At 41.1% G+C, this 13904-nt stretch overlaps 1 protein-coding gene across 12 annotated transcripts in view; it reads right to left on the reverse strand.

The window, feature by feature from the left end:
* Positions 1 to 13904, reverse strand: part of DLGAP1 (DLG associated protein 1) — a 291661-nt gene that overhangs the window by 71538 nt on the left and 206219 nt on the right. For all 12 annotated transcript variants that reach the window (XM_083518618.1, XM_083518617.1, XM_083518611.1 and 9 more), the window contains 2 exons: positions 4524 to 4701; positions 107 to 347 (listed from right to left, as the gene is read on the reverse strand). In XM_083518618.1, coding sequence (XP_083374744.1) covers positions 107 to 347; positions 4524 to 4701 — 419 coding nt within the window. The remainder of the gene's footprint in view (positions 1 to 106; positions 348 to 4523; positions 4702 to 13904) is intronic.

Consider the following 13904-nt stretch of genomic DNA (forward strand, 5'->3'; position numbering starts at 1 on the left):
GAATGCCTATGAGGGTTCCAAGCAAAAGGGTGGAAGGCTGAGAGCAGTGTTCAATGGTACCTCGGTTGAGCCCACTTCTGTCTTATTTGTTTTGTAAGTTACTCACCAGTGCTGCTTTGGATGGTCCTCACAGTGGTGGTTGTGCGTGGGGGGGACGAGGACCTCAGTGACAAACATTCATCATCTTGGGAACAGCCCTTTTCGATGGCTCTCACGTAGCTGTGGCTCCTCATGCGGAAGCAGCCTGGCATTGGCAGATCCAGGGCCTCTACTGCTTGAGACTCCAGCTCACTGAATACAGATTCGCAGACTGATTCAAACTGACCATTTACTTCCATCTCACTCACCTGCAGGCAAAGAGAAGGCAGTTTAATTATATCCAAGAGAGCTGTCCAGCTTGCATTACCATCTAATACCAAAAGGGAAAAGACAGAAGAAAACTTTACATCCCCATGATAAAGCATCACAAAACAGTTAAGAAGATATATTTTACCAGACTCATTTCCTCTTGGATCACTCCAGCTTTCAAAACATACATACATATCGATGAAACACATGCATGATCCAGCACCAAAGAGTATCAGCTTAACTATTTTGCATTTTTTTATTCTCTAGTGTCTAGAATATGGTGGAAACTTCCTATATCAAGCACAAAAGATCTATCCTGGAAAAGTAGCAAAGAACCAGCTGAAAGCTTAATTATGCAAAGCTGCAGTTAAGTCCCCCAAGCTTTTAAAGTCATATTCCAGCACTGGTGTCAGCTTTAATTAAATTAAAAGGATAATTTCTAATCTGAAATTTGTAGAGAATAACATCTCAAAGAACCATCATTTGAGAGAGGAAGAGAGAAAAGGTTTTTTTAAAAGTTTCTTTTAAAAAAACAAAAACAGAGTATCATGCTTGGTTTCTAAGCTGCCTAAATAGCCTGAATTTTATTAAAGCATTTGACACAACAGCATGTAAACTTGCTCAGCCAGCTGTTTATTATGGTGAAACAACCAATAAGACAAAATGCAAAGTATAAAACGCGAAATCACAGCTTCAGTAAAACAAACTGGGTTGTATTGAGCAAAGTCATCCTGCTAGTGTAAGGTCTTCTGCCTGTGCAATGGGACTTCCTCTTTCTGTCCCTGCCTCCAAACTGCTTTGGAGGGTTGTGGGGAAACTCAGAACTGATTTGGGTGTGTGTGGGTGTGTGCAGGTGGAACGAGGAAAGGAGAGGGAGAGGTCCTGTTATACAGGCAGAAGTTCTCGAGTTAATGGGATGTTTGTTGGATAAAACTTGATTCTACATAAAAAACAACAAGCTAAGAACTAAAAATCATTCAATATGACTCAGTGGGGATTTGAACATGGATTTACCACATTCAAGTCAAGCATGTTAGCCACAATGGCTCATGACTCTGTCCTGATGAACACATTATCTTGGCCATGTTCATTTCTCATCCTTTCACTGTCTATTGCAGTGTGCAAATGTTTTACTCAGATACACTCCAGTCTTTAATTGCCTGCCCGTTAGCATTTTCCTTTGCCATAAGTTGCATGTGATGGGTTCTTCCTGGGAAGGAATTGGGATTCTTTTGCCTTTGGGCCCAAATTTCAAAGCAAGCAAGCAAACAAATAATAAAGGGCCAAACAAGATGTAATGGAAAATGCATGTCTGCTGCTGAAAATGACTGGCACACATCCGTTTCTATATTTCACATCCGTAACATCTAGAAATGTTGCTTCACCACAAGCACCATGTCTCACAGCAACATCACTGGCAGCCCACACTGTGATGCAGGAGTGAGGGACACAGAATGCTATGATGTTACAATGCATATAACTTCTATCTGTTACCTGGGGTAGAAGGAGAATTAAATGCAATGTAATGTGGTTGGTTTTGATGATACATTTCCCATAACATCTATCTTGGCCCTAAATGCTTAATGTCAATGAAATAATTTCTGACTGCTCTGCTAAGACCCACTAGTGATCCTCTAAAAACCTTCAAGCAAGCTAAAAGCTGCCAACCATTGCCACTAGTGACACAAACAGCTACTAAATGACTGAGTTTTGAGCCAAGATTGGGGGGGGAGGGACCGGGCTGACAGATGGTTTCTATTCAAAGACAAAACAGAATTCAACCACTTAATAAGCTGTTGTGTCACACTGTGTTCAAAAAGCAAGGCTGGCAACCACATTGTGGGCCCAAAGGTTTACAGGTGGGTTGTAGCTTAGCAGGGGAAAATTATCCTGCACCATCACAGAAGAATCCATTTGCGAATATGTATGTGTGCACGCACACTTCGGTTCCTTAAATAAAAATGCCTCTCTCTTCAGTTGTTTTGTGCCAGCTGGCTTTCAAGCTTCCGCCTTCCACACTAGCAGTGGGTGTATTGGTAAAGTAGGAATGAATTCATTTAGTACTGCCAACTTTAAGTACTCAGAAACCATGTGTCAGCCTACCCAGAGAGAGAGAAAGGGTCTTGATGATAAGGTTTGAAATATACATTTGAATCATTTATCCTCTGACTTTTAAAATGAAGGAATCTGCTTTTCCAAGCCTTCAGTCATAGGTGAAAATAAGCTTGTTCTGTTTAACATGGAAGCGAATGAATCATATTGCAGCCATAAGAAAAATACACAGATAATATTACAGTATTCACACATGAAATCACAAGTAACTGTACACAATCACAGATAATTAACAGGCTACTTATTTTCAAGCTATAAATGTATTGCAACCGAATACCTTAAAACTTTACTTGAGTCTTTTATTTTTATCATTTCTTTACATTTTGAATGGGGGGGCAAAGAAATCAACAAAAACAAAAGAATTAAAATCTAGACATAAAACAAGCACAACAAGGGTGAACAATGATGAATATGGCACATTGTTATGAAAACTTCAGATAGTGAAAGTAAGCCACACAAAATAATTGAGGGGGAAATCACAAGGCTTCAACATTTGTACTCTTGTAGTTTGGGGCTTGTGCTACTGGCGTATCAAGATCCCAGGTATATTCCATCTTGGCTGTGAGTCCTGAAAGACCTCCTCTCTACCTTGCAGGCCTTTTCCCACCTGGCGTGGGAAGGCAGGGCCCTGACTGACTCCAGCTACAAAAACTGAGGCTGCTGAACAGACTTTTGGGCTGGGGTGTTGTTTGACTGGTTGGCTTTTCTTGGGTGGGCATTTTGCTGTTGGTGTTTCGTATCTTTAAATTTTGTGATTTATGTGGAAATTGTTCAGTTTGGTTGTGTTTTGTTTTTCATGTTATATTCTTTATGACCTCTTTTGTTGTGTTGCACTTATATATAAATATTCCATGTTGTAAGCTGCCTTGAGCATGATTTGAACTGTGGAAAGGCAGCATAGATTTAAAATATGTATGTATGTATTCAATGAAAGGAGCTCAGATAAGAAGGAAGGCATCTAGGTTGGCTCTGTTCATGGTAACTTCAACTGGGTGCATCATTTTCTCAAAGAGAAAAGCTCATACTTCAGGAGGAAGTCTCAAACATATTTCAAATAACCCAGGGATGGGGTGCTGGGTTGTGTGTGTGTGAGATCACAGGGAAAGAATCTGCCTGAGGTTATCTATTCAACAACTCACTCCATGGCTGAAACAGTTCATTTTTACTTGTAAAGTTGGCAACACTTACCCACGCAGCCAGTGTTGCATTAACCTTGGTTGTTGTTGTTTTTAGAAACAATAACTGTGGGAATATTTGTGACATCACTGCCCATTCAGCTAATGTGAGAGACTGAACAGATCCATGCATGGAAATTTTTCACTTTATATTATACCGATCTAACATCCATGCAAATCATGCATCAGTCTTGAAATGGGCTACAAATGGAATAAAGAAGTTATCTAAAAGATGAACAAATGGAGGGGGAACCAAATATACCTATTTCCCTGGAGTGCCACCATCTGTGGCTTGTCCTGCACTGACTACAAAACTTTTATTCAAAGTGGTTTACTTTTCTTAATACATTCCTACCTTGGATCCCAAACACCTTGGTACTCGGACGTTTTGGCTCCCAAACACCGCAATGTTCTGGTTGGCGAATGTTCTTTGGAACCCAAACATCTGATGGGGCTTCTGTGCCTTCTGATTGGCTGCAGGAGCTTCCTGCAGCCAATCAGAAGCCACACATTGGTTTCCGAACATTTTGGAAGTCAAACAGACTTCTGGAACAGATTCCGTTCGACTTCCAAGGTACGACTGTAGATGTAAATGGCAACTGTGAACATTTCAAAGAAAGTAAAGGGGAAAATAGTGAAGGAGGACAATTATGAACTGCATTCAGGTGGTGGTTAAACCTGTTTGCTGCCCCTGGTCAACCCACCCATTGAAATCCAGCCTGTTTCTATCAGCATACCCCCATCATGAGTAGGATGGAATACTGAGGATTTGGTTTTTTAAAAAATCTAGCCATGCAATTAATCATGTATTTGCTTTCACTTGAGAACTACTCAGGCTGGCAACTGATGCCAACCTTGTTTTCTCAGTTTTGCACACATGTCACTCACCTGACTAATAGTGCTCATGGCCCTCATGTAGCTCTCATTCCGGGAACGAAATTTGGGAGAAGTCAGCAGAGCTGCAGGGTCCAGGCTATCCAAACTCCTATTGATTGAAACTTCGCTCACTGCCCTCAAGTAACTGTGGCTTCGGATCTGAAGCTTTGGAGAATGTTCACTAGATATCCTTGAAGGAAAAAAAGCAGGAAGAAGTCATCCCATCATATCTACATTTCTAACTGCTGATCAGCACTGACAATACTTTGCAACATGAGTGAATGTAGGTTCCAAGCAAAATAATGTACAGCCCCCCAACACACACATACACTGCACAAAAAAAAACCAAGTATCCTCATGTCATTTATAAATTCAGTACAGTACAGTAGAGGAAGTGGGCTGTTCCAGTTCATTTGCTCAAGTCATCTTCCTTCTAATTCTAAGGACAAGCCTGTCACAACAGCATCATCTGCATTACACTTATTGACAGCACAGTCTAAAGCAAGGCTTCTTGTTGTAATAACCGCCCAAGTGGTTAGTTCCATCATGGCATCTTGACAAGCAGTGCAATAGCATCAGTTTAACACAATGAGACTGCAATAGGTGCCTCTTTTTTTTTTAAGTGAGGGAAGTATAAAAATAAATCGACTTTTAAAAAAGCATTATTTTTTAGTTTTTGAGAAGCGAACTGTATTCAGTGCTTAAAGTGTGATCCATCTTCCTGTGATTTAGATCACTGAGGAAACAAAGAGGAGCGCAGTTGCAGAAACAAGTCACGAAACCTTAAAGAATATCATAGAGGTAACTTCCATGGAATTCTGAACTGATGAAATGGAAGGCAGTAGAACTGAGCAGCTAATGAAAACTGTGGCATATTAAGTCAATTCCTGAAGGACATGGGGCAGAAATAGACAAGTGGTAGCATATATATATATATATATATATATATATATATATATATATATGTGTGTGTGTGTGTGTGTGTGTGTGTGTAATAACTGTAGGGGTTACTCGTGCGCAAGTTGGTGCCACTCCTGGCTAGTTTGCCTTGTTAAACCTTTTCTGTCTGGACAGCCCTACACTTCGTGGCTGTTCAGTCGCTGGCAGAATCCGTCAGTGGGCGTTTCTTAAACCTTTTCCAGCATAAAAGTTGTTTGACTCCAAGTCTCCTCCTACTCTCCCTGCGCGGAAGTCTTCTGCGCAGGGATGGCGTGGGTAGCGGAGGACCCGTGCTCTCCTCGCTGATCTCCGGCGAGGAGTCCTGGAGCCCCCTCGCCGATTCCCCCATCTGCCCTCCTTTATCCCTGGTGTTACGCTGATTTCCTTCCCCAGCTGGTGAGCTGCCTCTCCCCCTGCTGGGCCCTTCTCCAGCATCGTTTGAGAGCCTCGCCTCCGCCTCTGGTTCCGATGTCAGTTCCCTGACAATATATATATATATGGAATAGCCAATCCTGTGTTTTAGAAACATTATTAATATAAAATATTAATGTTTCTAAAGGCTATACCATGAATACCTGTCTTGCCGAATACCTTTTATTATTTCTTGGCACTGATCTCTTTCTACGCTCGAAAGTAAAAAGTATCTTTTTGCTAAGTTCATGTCAAAAGGCTCGTGGCATGCTTATCTACCCCCTCACAACAGCAGTCATCAGCACATACCTGCAAAACTTTTGTAGCTATACATGCATATGAATTGTAGCTTATATAACATATGCAATGATGTGTACAGGTAGCAGATGAGGTCTTTGCTACTTAGTGATTCATTCTGTTCTTAAACTATGGGATACATCCAAAACAGAAGAATCAATAAGTACTGGAGATGATCATCATCGTCATCATTTTATTTGTATGCTGCCTTTCCACAGTTAAAACAATGCTTAAGGTAGCTTACAATATGAAAAGATTTACATAATTGCAAACATAGCAAAGTAATCATAAAAATAAATAAAACACATTAAAAACTACAGTGGTACCTCAGGTTAAGAACTTAATTCGTTCTGGAGTTCCATTCTTAACCTGAAACTGTTCTTAACCTGAGGTACCATGTTAGTTAATGGGGCCTCCCGCTGCCACTGCACCACCGGAGCAAGATTTCTGTTCTCATCCTGAAGCAAAGTTCTTAACTCAAGGTACTATTTATGGGTTAGCGGAGTGTGTAACCTGAAGCGTCTGTAACCCGAGGTACCACTGTACATAACCAAATTGAACAATGATAACAGTTATCACAGGTGAAACAACACCCATGACCAAGTAACTTTGTCTGGTAAAGGGTCTCATTAAATGAATGTGATAAGAAACCAATGTGTTTCTTGGATATGTTCTTCTGACAAGTATACAAGAGACTGAAGTGGAGATAACCAATATGCTTCTATCTGCAGGGAAATGTAGAGTACAGATAATTGTGAGAACCAAGTTTTACATGAAAGGGTGAGGTTCTGTATGAGGATGTACTTCTTCGGGAAAACATCAAAGCTGATCGGCACATGCTAATCCAGAGGTAATCCACAGATAGTCCCTAGAGATAGTTACTACAAAACAATGATCCAGGACCACTGATTGGGTGGGGATGGAAAGTGCAAACCAACCCAGGAGACTGAAACCTGGCAGGTGCCTTTGAAGGGGCTCACTCTATTATTTAAACAGAGCCCGCCTGCCCTTGAGCCAAGGTAAAGTGAGGTGGCTGTCCTGGGAGGCAGGATCCACAAAGCGGGTGGGCACATCCAACCTCCAAGGAATGCATTGCCCGTAGGCAGTGCCACACATTCCTTGGAGTCCAGAAATGCCTTCTCAACTGCAACCCCACTGTCAGTGCATGCACACCAGCACTACAGTGGCCGGCCTGTACTGCGGTGGGTTATGGGGAGAGATGGGGAGATGGCACAGGTGGAAGGCACTACTGCAAGGGATGAGGAGAAGGCTGCAGGGAGGGAGGGAGGGAGGGAGGGGAAAGCAGCTCAGCCTCAATGGATCCTGACCCCATTCGGTTCTAGCCTCCTCCCTCAGTTTGCATTGGAAACGGAGCACAGGAAAGAAACGCTAAAATATTAGAAACATTTTTGTTTTTCTTAAAAACCTTTTCTCTGCATCTTGATTAAAACTTGGTAGGGCTGCAAAATGGCAGGCTAAAACTACTGCCCCGTAACTCATTCATCAGATTTATCTGTCTTCTCTATGTTGCAACGGCTTTGTTTTGTTTAGAACGTATTTGGGTGTCATCATGACGGTAGATGGTAGGCTTGGCAGAGCTGCTGCATGGAGGCAGGATAAAGTTGCCACATCCAGCCTGTGGCTATTTGTCACCTGTTGGTCATACCCCATTCACCATTAATGATGGAATTATGGCTGGAAATGACCCAAATATATTCTAAACAAAAAAGGATTGCCATTGGGACAGAGGAAGGATTTAAATCTAAGCAAATTAAATCACTGATTTAGTTTTTGTTTTAAATCAAGTTTTCCATTTGCAATTCATATATTTCCAGAACAAATATGCATACTAATTGTGCATTTTAAAATGTGCATACTAATCAGTGGCCATGACAAGTAAAAACATGTTTGTTTGCAATGCATTTCAAAAATCATTCTGCCCACTTGTCATTTCCACTACAGAATTATATCTGGTTGGGGAGAAGAGGGGGAATTAATTGATTTCTGTTTGTCTCTCTCTCTCTTCCTGTGCACACATGCAAGGATCCAAAGAATTAAGATAGGCACTGTATTATGGAGGTGGTCTGAACACATTTTATCTCTCCTGAAATGAAATCAGAACGCAGAAAATATGTATTCAAACTACTCCCAACTCACTTTAAAATGACTGTCTGCCTTCACCCCAAGAAAATTGTCAAGTAATCATTTGAAGAGCCCAAAACTTTCCAGATGTGCAGAACTTTCCAGAGCAACAAAAGACACAATAGCTGGAATAAGCCTCAAGTTTACTAGTCATGAACTCCCTTAAGGATTGAGGGAGAAAGTGGGGTGATGCTAAGTGATCAGGCCCTCAGCCAATCAATTCAGCAGCTATGAGAAGAGGATGCCTATACACAAGAGCTTGACTATGCAAAGGGACTTCTATGGAGGAAGTCTACATGCGTATGTCAATATGCGCACAGGACCCCTTTGCACAGGTGGCTGAGGATAACGGTGGCCACCAGTTGCATCAGCAGTGGGGCCAGCCCATGTGATGCTCTCTTACATTCTTTTAACATGTGACTGGGTTCATCTGAACCCCCTAACTTTTAGGAGAACCAGTGTGAAAAAGTTGGGCTTGAGAAGATGATTCACACCCAAGCTCATGACTTGAAATCCAGTTAAGGAGAACACTCTCCTCTAGGAAGAAGTCTGTGCAGTATGATGAATATGTGTTCCACCGAATCTAATCACTGAACATACTATTCATTGAAGTCCTGCAAGAAAAGAGAGGCTAATGACTGATCCGACACCCAATGAAGGAAGAAATGTAGAGAAGAACCCTGTACAAAGCGTTTATGGAACCACCCTTGACATTCAACTAGTATTTTGGGTTTTTTATTCTTACCATATTACTACAGCCACAAATATTTGACTAATTTCTTCAGTAGCTGCTCAATAGTCAAATGTTTAGCCCAAAGCTGAGCCTACAGGGGCATCTAATGTGGATTGTCAAGAGGCAACAGCCACAGAAATATGCCTGAATAATTCCCTGCTGTGGGTGTCTTTTGTGGGAGCCAATTACAAACATGCTGTCTAAAAGTATCCAGAGAGAAAACTGTTCTTGAAGCAGGAACATCACACTTTTGTTTAACCTTTAAAATCTGTTCTGTCTATCCTCCCTGGAATTGCAAGGGACCATCTGCTCATGTCTTAACTGCTCATCCTTTCAACACTCAGCATGCAGGTCAAACTATGGCAAATGCAGAATATGCCTCACAAGCACTTTAAAGGTATGGGGAAGAGGAGCATACTGTCCTGAATGTAAATAATGTAAACAAACATCTCAAAAGGAATGGCAAGAGTTACAAGGGAGCATTTACATTAAGGGCAAAACTACATGCAACTAAAGGCTGCTTTTTCTCTCCAGAGATGATATATGATATGATATAAAATATAGGTACTTGTATCTTTTATCTCTCAATCTCTCAGATAAAAATAGTTTTGGAGAGCTGTCTTCAGTATGAAATAACTCTCTGTCTCTCTCTCTCTTTGATTATCTGGCAGTTAGTACTGCAAACCTTTAGCAATAATATTTTGCTCTGATGCAAATAGTTCTAAAAACCAAGGTATAGATTTACAAAATTAAAAAATAAGTTTTGTATCATGTTTTGTATTATGCTATATTTTTGTCAGTAACAAATGAAGGGAAAGGATTAATGGCTGCCAGTGGCCCTCCTGCAATTTGTACTTGAGGTTAAAGAACCTCCATTGAACTTCTGAAAGCAATCTATAAACTCCTCTATATGAAAACGTAAGAGATCTTTATCAACCCTCTTGGACCTTGACACAGACTTGCACTACACAGGTAACAACTTGCAACTTACATGCATTTAACTTGTGCGCATTCAGCTTTATGCACTTGGCAATTTAAAAAAAAGGAAAGGGGGCATGGTTATGGGGAAAATAACTTTGGCAATTCCACCCAACATTGAAGCTAATGTGTTATGACCATATGCAATTTTGGTTCCATACACAATCCCTGGGAGATAACCCCTGTGGAAGTTGAGAGTCGCACGTATTGCTATTCCACAAGAGAAATAAAAGCCCTACATGAAATCACCTTCTTTATGGTTGCATGGGAGATTTCAAGGAGAGACAGGAACAGAAGGGAAACAATCCCCCCCCATTTGTACCCCTTTGTTCAAATCAGTCTTCCCACTTCTCTTGTTTTATGCTACATTAAAAAATACTCTCAATCTAGGTGTATTGCTTCTGTTCTTTTTAAGATGTGGCAGATGCTGGGCAAGCAAACTCGACCTTCTAGTGCTCTTACACTATAATTAACTTTGGTGGATTGTTCTATGGAACAAGAAGCTATTAAAGTTGCTTGCAATGAAAAGAACAAAATCCCCCAATATTATTCTCTGTGTGATTTGGTCAGTGGGGGGTGGGGAGTGAAACAAGGATCTTCAATATCCCAATCCCTTTGGAGTTAACTTTTCTTTAACAATCTGTACTTTTACAGTTTTCAAGAAGTCCTCCCCAGCCTGATGCCTTTCAGACATGTCAGATAGGACTGATGGGAGATGTAGTCCATCTGAAGGCTGGGAAAGGCTGCACTAAATGAAATTATATGGTGGCCATAAAGAAGCTCCTGTATAAAGTGTTATTTTAGCATTTAATTAAGCATTTAATGCATTTATTTCAAGTAACATTTTGTAAAGTATATCTGATACCACTTAAAAATATATATTATTCCATCTTCTTGGCAACATGTGGAAGTTAAAAACCCAAGTTTTTATTGCTTGGAGCACTACAACAACCTGCAAACATGCTTGACCAGAGATCACAGAGCAGGCCAGTTTCTAAAATCATTGTCTATATAATGCCTTAGAGAGTCTGTACTGAATGATACCCATGCTCTCTTCAAACAAAAACATGCCCCACTGCTAAGAAATCACTACTTATTCATCTGTTGTTTTGGTGTGCCTTAATAATTCAGCTGCATTATTTATGGTATTATTTATTAATTATTTAAATATTTTACGTCAATGACAAATGCCATTTTGAAACTTCTCCTGAAAAACATTATATTTGTTGAAGTAAAAAAGAAACAGCCCGGAACCAAAAATTATCTCAGCGTACAAGGGGGAAATGTCACTTCAGTTTTAATTTTGGGAGGAATGATAGCAAGATGCATGAGGTCCTGGGAGTTATTTTACACTTGCAATGCTTCAATTTTGCCAAACAAAAGATCACAAGAAGATTCTGAATTATTACTGAAAGGGGAGTTTGGCAGGCAAGTGCCTAATTAACACAGACTTCATTATCACTATTTTTGGTGTGAAAATAATAATAATAATGTCCTTGAACTTAATTCCAGGATTGTTTGCAGGGTAGTATTCCTGACAGGGTAAAGGTGAGCATGCATTAAGACATTATTTAAAATTGCATCAAAGCAAAATATTATTGCTGAAGATTTGCAGTGCCACCTGCCAGATATGCAGAGAGAGAGAGAGAGAGAGAGAGAGAGAGAGAGAGAGAGAGAGAGAGAGAGACAGACAGACAGACAGACAGACAGACAGACAGACATAGAGTTCTTTCATATTAGAGACAGCTCTCAAAACATGTAAAGTACAGAGAGCTTCCCTGTCACCCTGCTGAGTAAAAAACAAACATGGCTGCCAATCTGGTTTCATTAAAATAAAAAAGAGGTTTCGGGGATTGTTCTGGACAAGGCTGCAAGCGCTCACAGATGACAAACTCAATTAAAAATAGCTGGACTCTGTGGACTCCCATAGGCATAGCTTTGGGATCACAAGCAATAGCCTTACCAGGTATTATGGTATGTCAGGATAATAGCCCTGACAACCAAAGATTATTTACAGTTTCATTTCTTTTCAAAGCCTTTAAACAACCAATAATATTTTTGTTTTTTGTGATCTTTGTTTGGCGATATCAAGGAATTTTCTAGTTTGTATATTGTATATGCTTGAAAATTAATACTGTGCCTGCTATGGTTGCGAATCAGAAAAATAATGGGTGCTAATCAGAAAAATATATTTATGGTCAGATAATGTTTTCAGTGCGGCCACCAATGCTTCAGCCATGTAAAAACATTAGAAATCAAAATTTTCAGCATCTTGTTTTCTTGGATCTCAGCTGATTTCCTGATCTCATTCTATAACATTCTATAGCTGCATATTGTTACAGATCTGTGGGTGCTAAATGCTTGGGTTTAATAAATGTTAGGATTTAATTAGAACTGGTATGTTAGGACTTGTAATAGCTCATGTGGATTTGAGATGTGGGTTAGCTACTGTTAATATGTGAATAACCTAGGCACACTTCCTGGGTTGTGTGTTGGACATTATAATCCCATAGAATCAACATGTGTAGCAGCCAATTAACTCAGGTAATTTCCTTGTGAGGTGACCCCCTGGAGATAAGCCATTTAGGCAACACAAAGGGATGAAAACGGCAAATCTCATTTGCAAATGTATTGGTTTCCTCCCTCTCTCAAGGGCTAAGTGTGAATAGGTGTGACAAGCTAATCCACTCTAGTAATAAGCTCTAGCACATCAAAGGAGGGATATTCCCCTGGGTTAAAAGAGAGACCAGAATTTAGGCTAATGTAGAAGCTATGGGGTTAGGGCTGGGGTAATGTAACCAGCAAGAACAGAGGGAACCATTAAGGTGGGTTGTGCCCTGCAGTGCAAGAGAGGTTGCAGAGAAAGAATGGTGCTGGGCTTATTGTTGCCGCCATGATTTCCTCCACTGAAAGCTCCAGGTTGTATATATGTGTAAATAAACCATATATCAGAAAGACACTAGCCTCTGCATAATTTTTCAAAGGAAACACTAACCCTCAGTCGCATGCCTGCAACCTCTGTAATTTCATCCAGCTGCTAGGGAGATATTGGGGTGGCTTGTAACGCTATGTTCATATTTGCTTGGGCAAGTACAGCAGCATCCCCATGGACATATATACTTCACAGTATTTCTCACAAGCAGAATTTTCAGAATTTCAATAATGCATAAATGAGCGGGGGTCTTGCATGCCACGCGGCTTATGCCTCACTGCCTCAAGAAGCCCTGCCGACAGCCACAGCCTGCTTAAAGATATCCCTGCCCAACCCTTTTAGCCAATTGCTAAAGAGATGGTGGCAGTAGAAACAGGATTCCTATTCACTTGGCCCTGCAGCCTCTGCTACCCACTACCCCCCCCCCAGCCAACTAGTAAGCATAGGGATTTTGGCAGCCATGCTTTACCCTCCTGATGGATTCATGAACATTTTTAGTCAGGCTGCTAAATTGGAAGCTTCTCTCCAACTTACACTAGGCCTTGCAAATCCTAAAGAAGCCCTCCTTATACTGTTGGCTCACTTAAGATTTTTTTTTTTAATGGGTTCTTCTACACTTTAACCTAATGCTAACACCAAACATAAGGGATGCGGGTGGCGCTGTGGGTTAAACCACAGAGCCTAGGACTTGCCGATCAGAAGGTCAGCGGTTCGAATCCCTGCGACGGGGTGAGCTCCCGTTGCTCGGTCCCTGCTCCTGCCAACCTAGCAGTTCGAAAGCACGTCAAAGTGCAAGTAGATAAATAGGAACCGCTCCGGCGGGAAGGTAAACGGTGTTTCCGTGCGCTGCTCTGGTTCGCCAAAAGCGGCTTAGTCATGCTGGCCACATGACCCGGAAGCTGTACACCTGCTCCCTCGGCCAATAAAGCGAGATGAGCGCTGCAACCCGAGTCATCCGCGA

This window comes from Podarcis liolepis (genome assembly GCF_965112155.1).
Source record: "Podarcis liolepis genome assembly, chromosome: 8".
In the NCBI taxonomy this organism is placed as follows: Eukaryota; Metazoa; Chordata; class Lepidosauria; order Squamata; family Lacertidae; genus Podarcis; species Podarcis liolepis.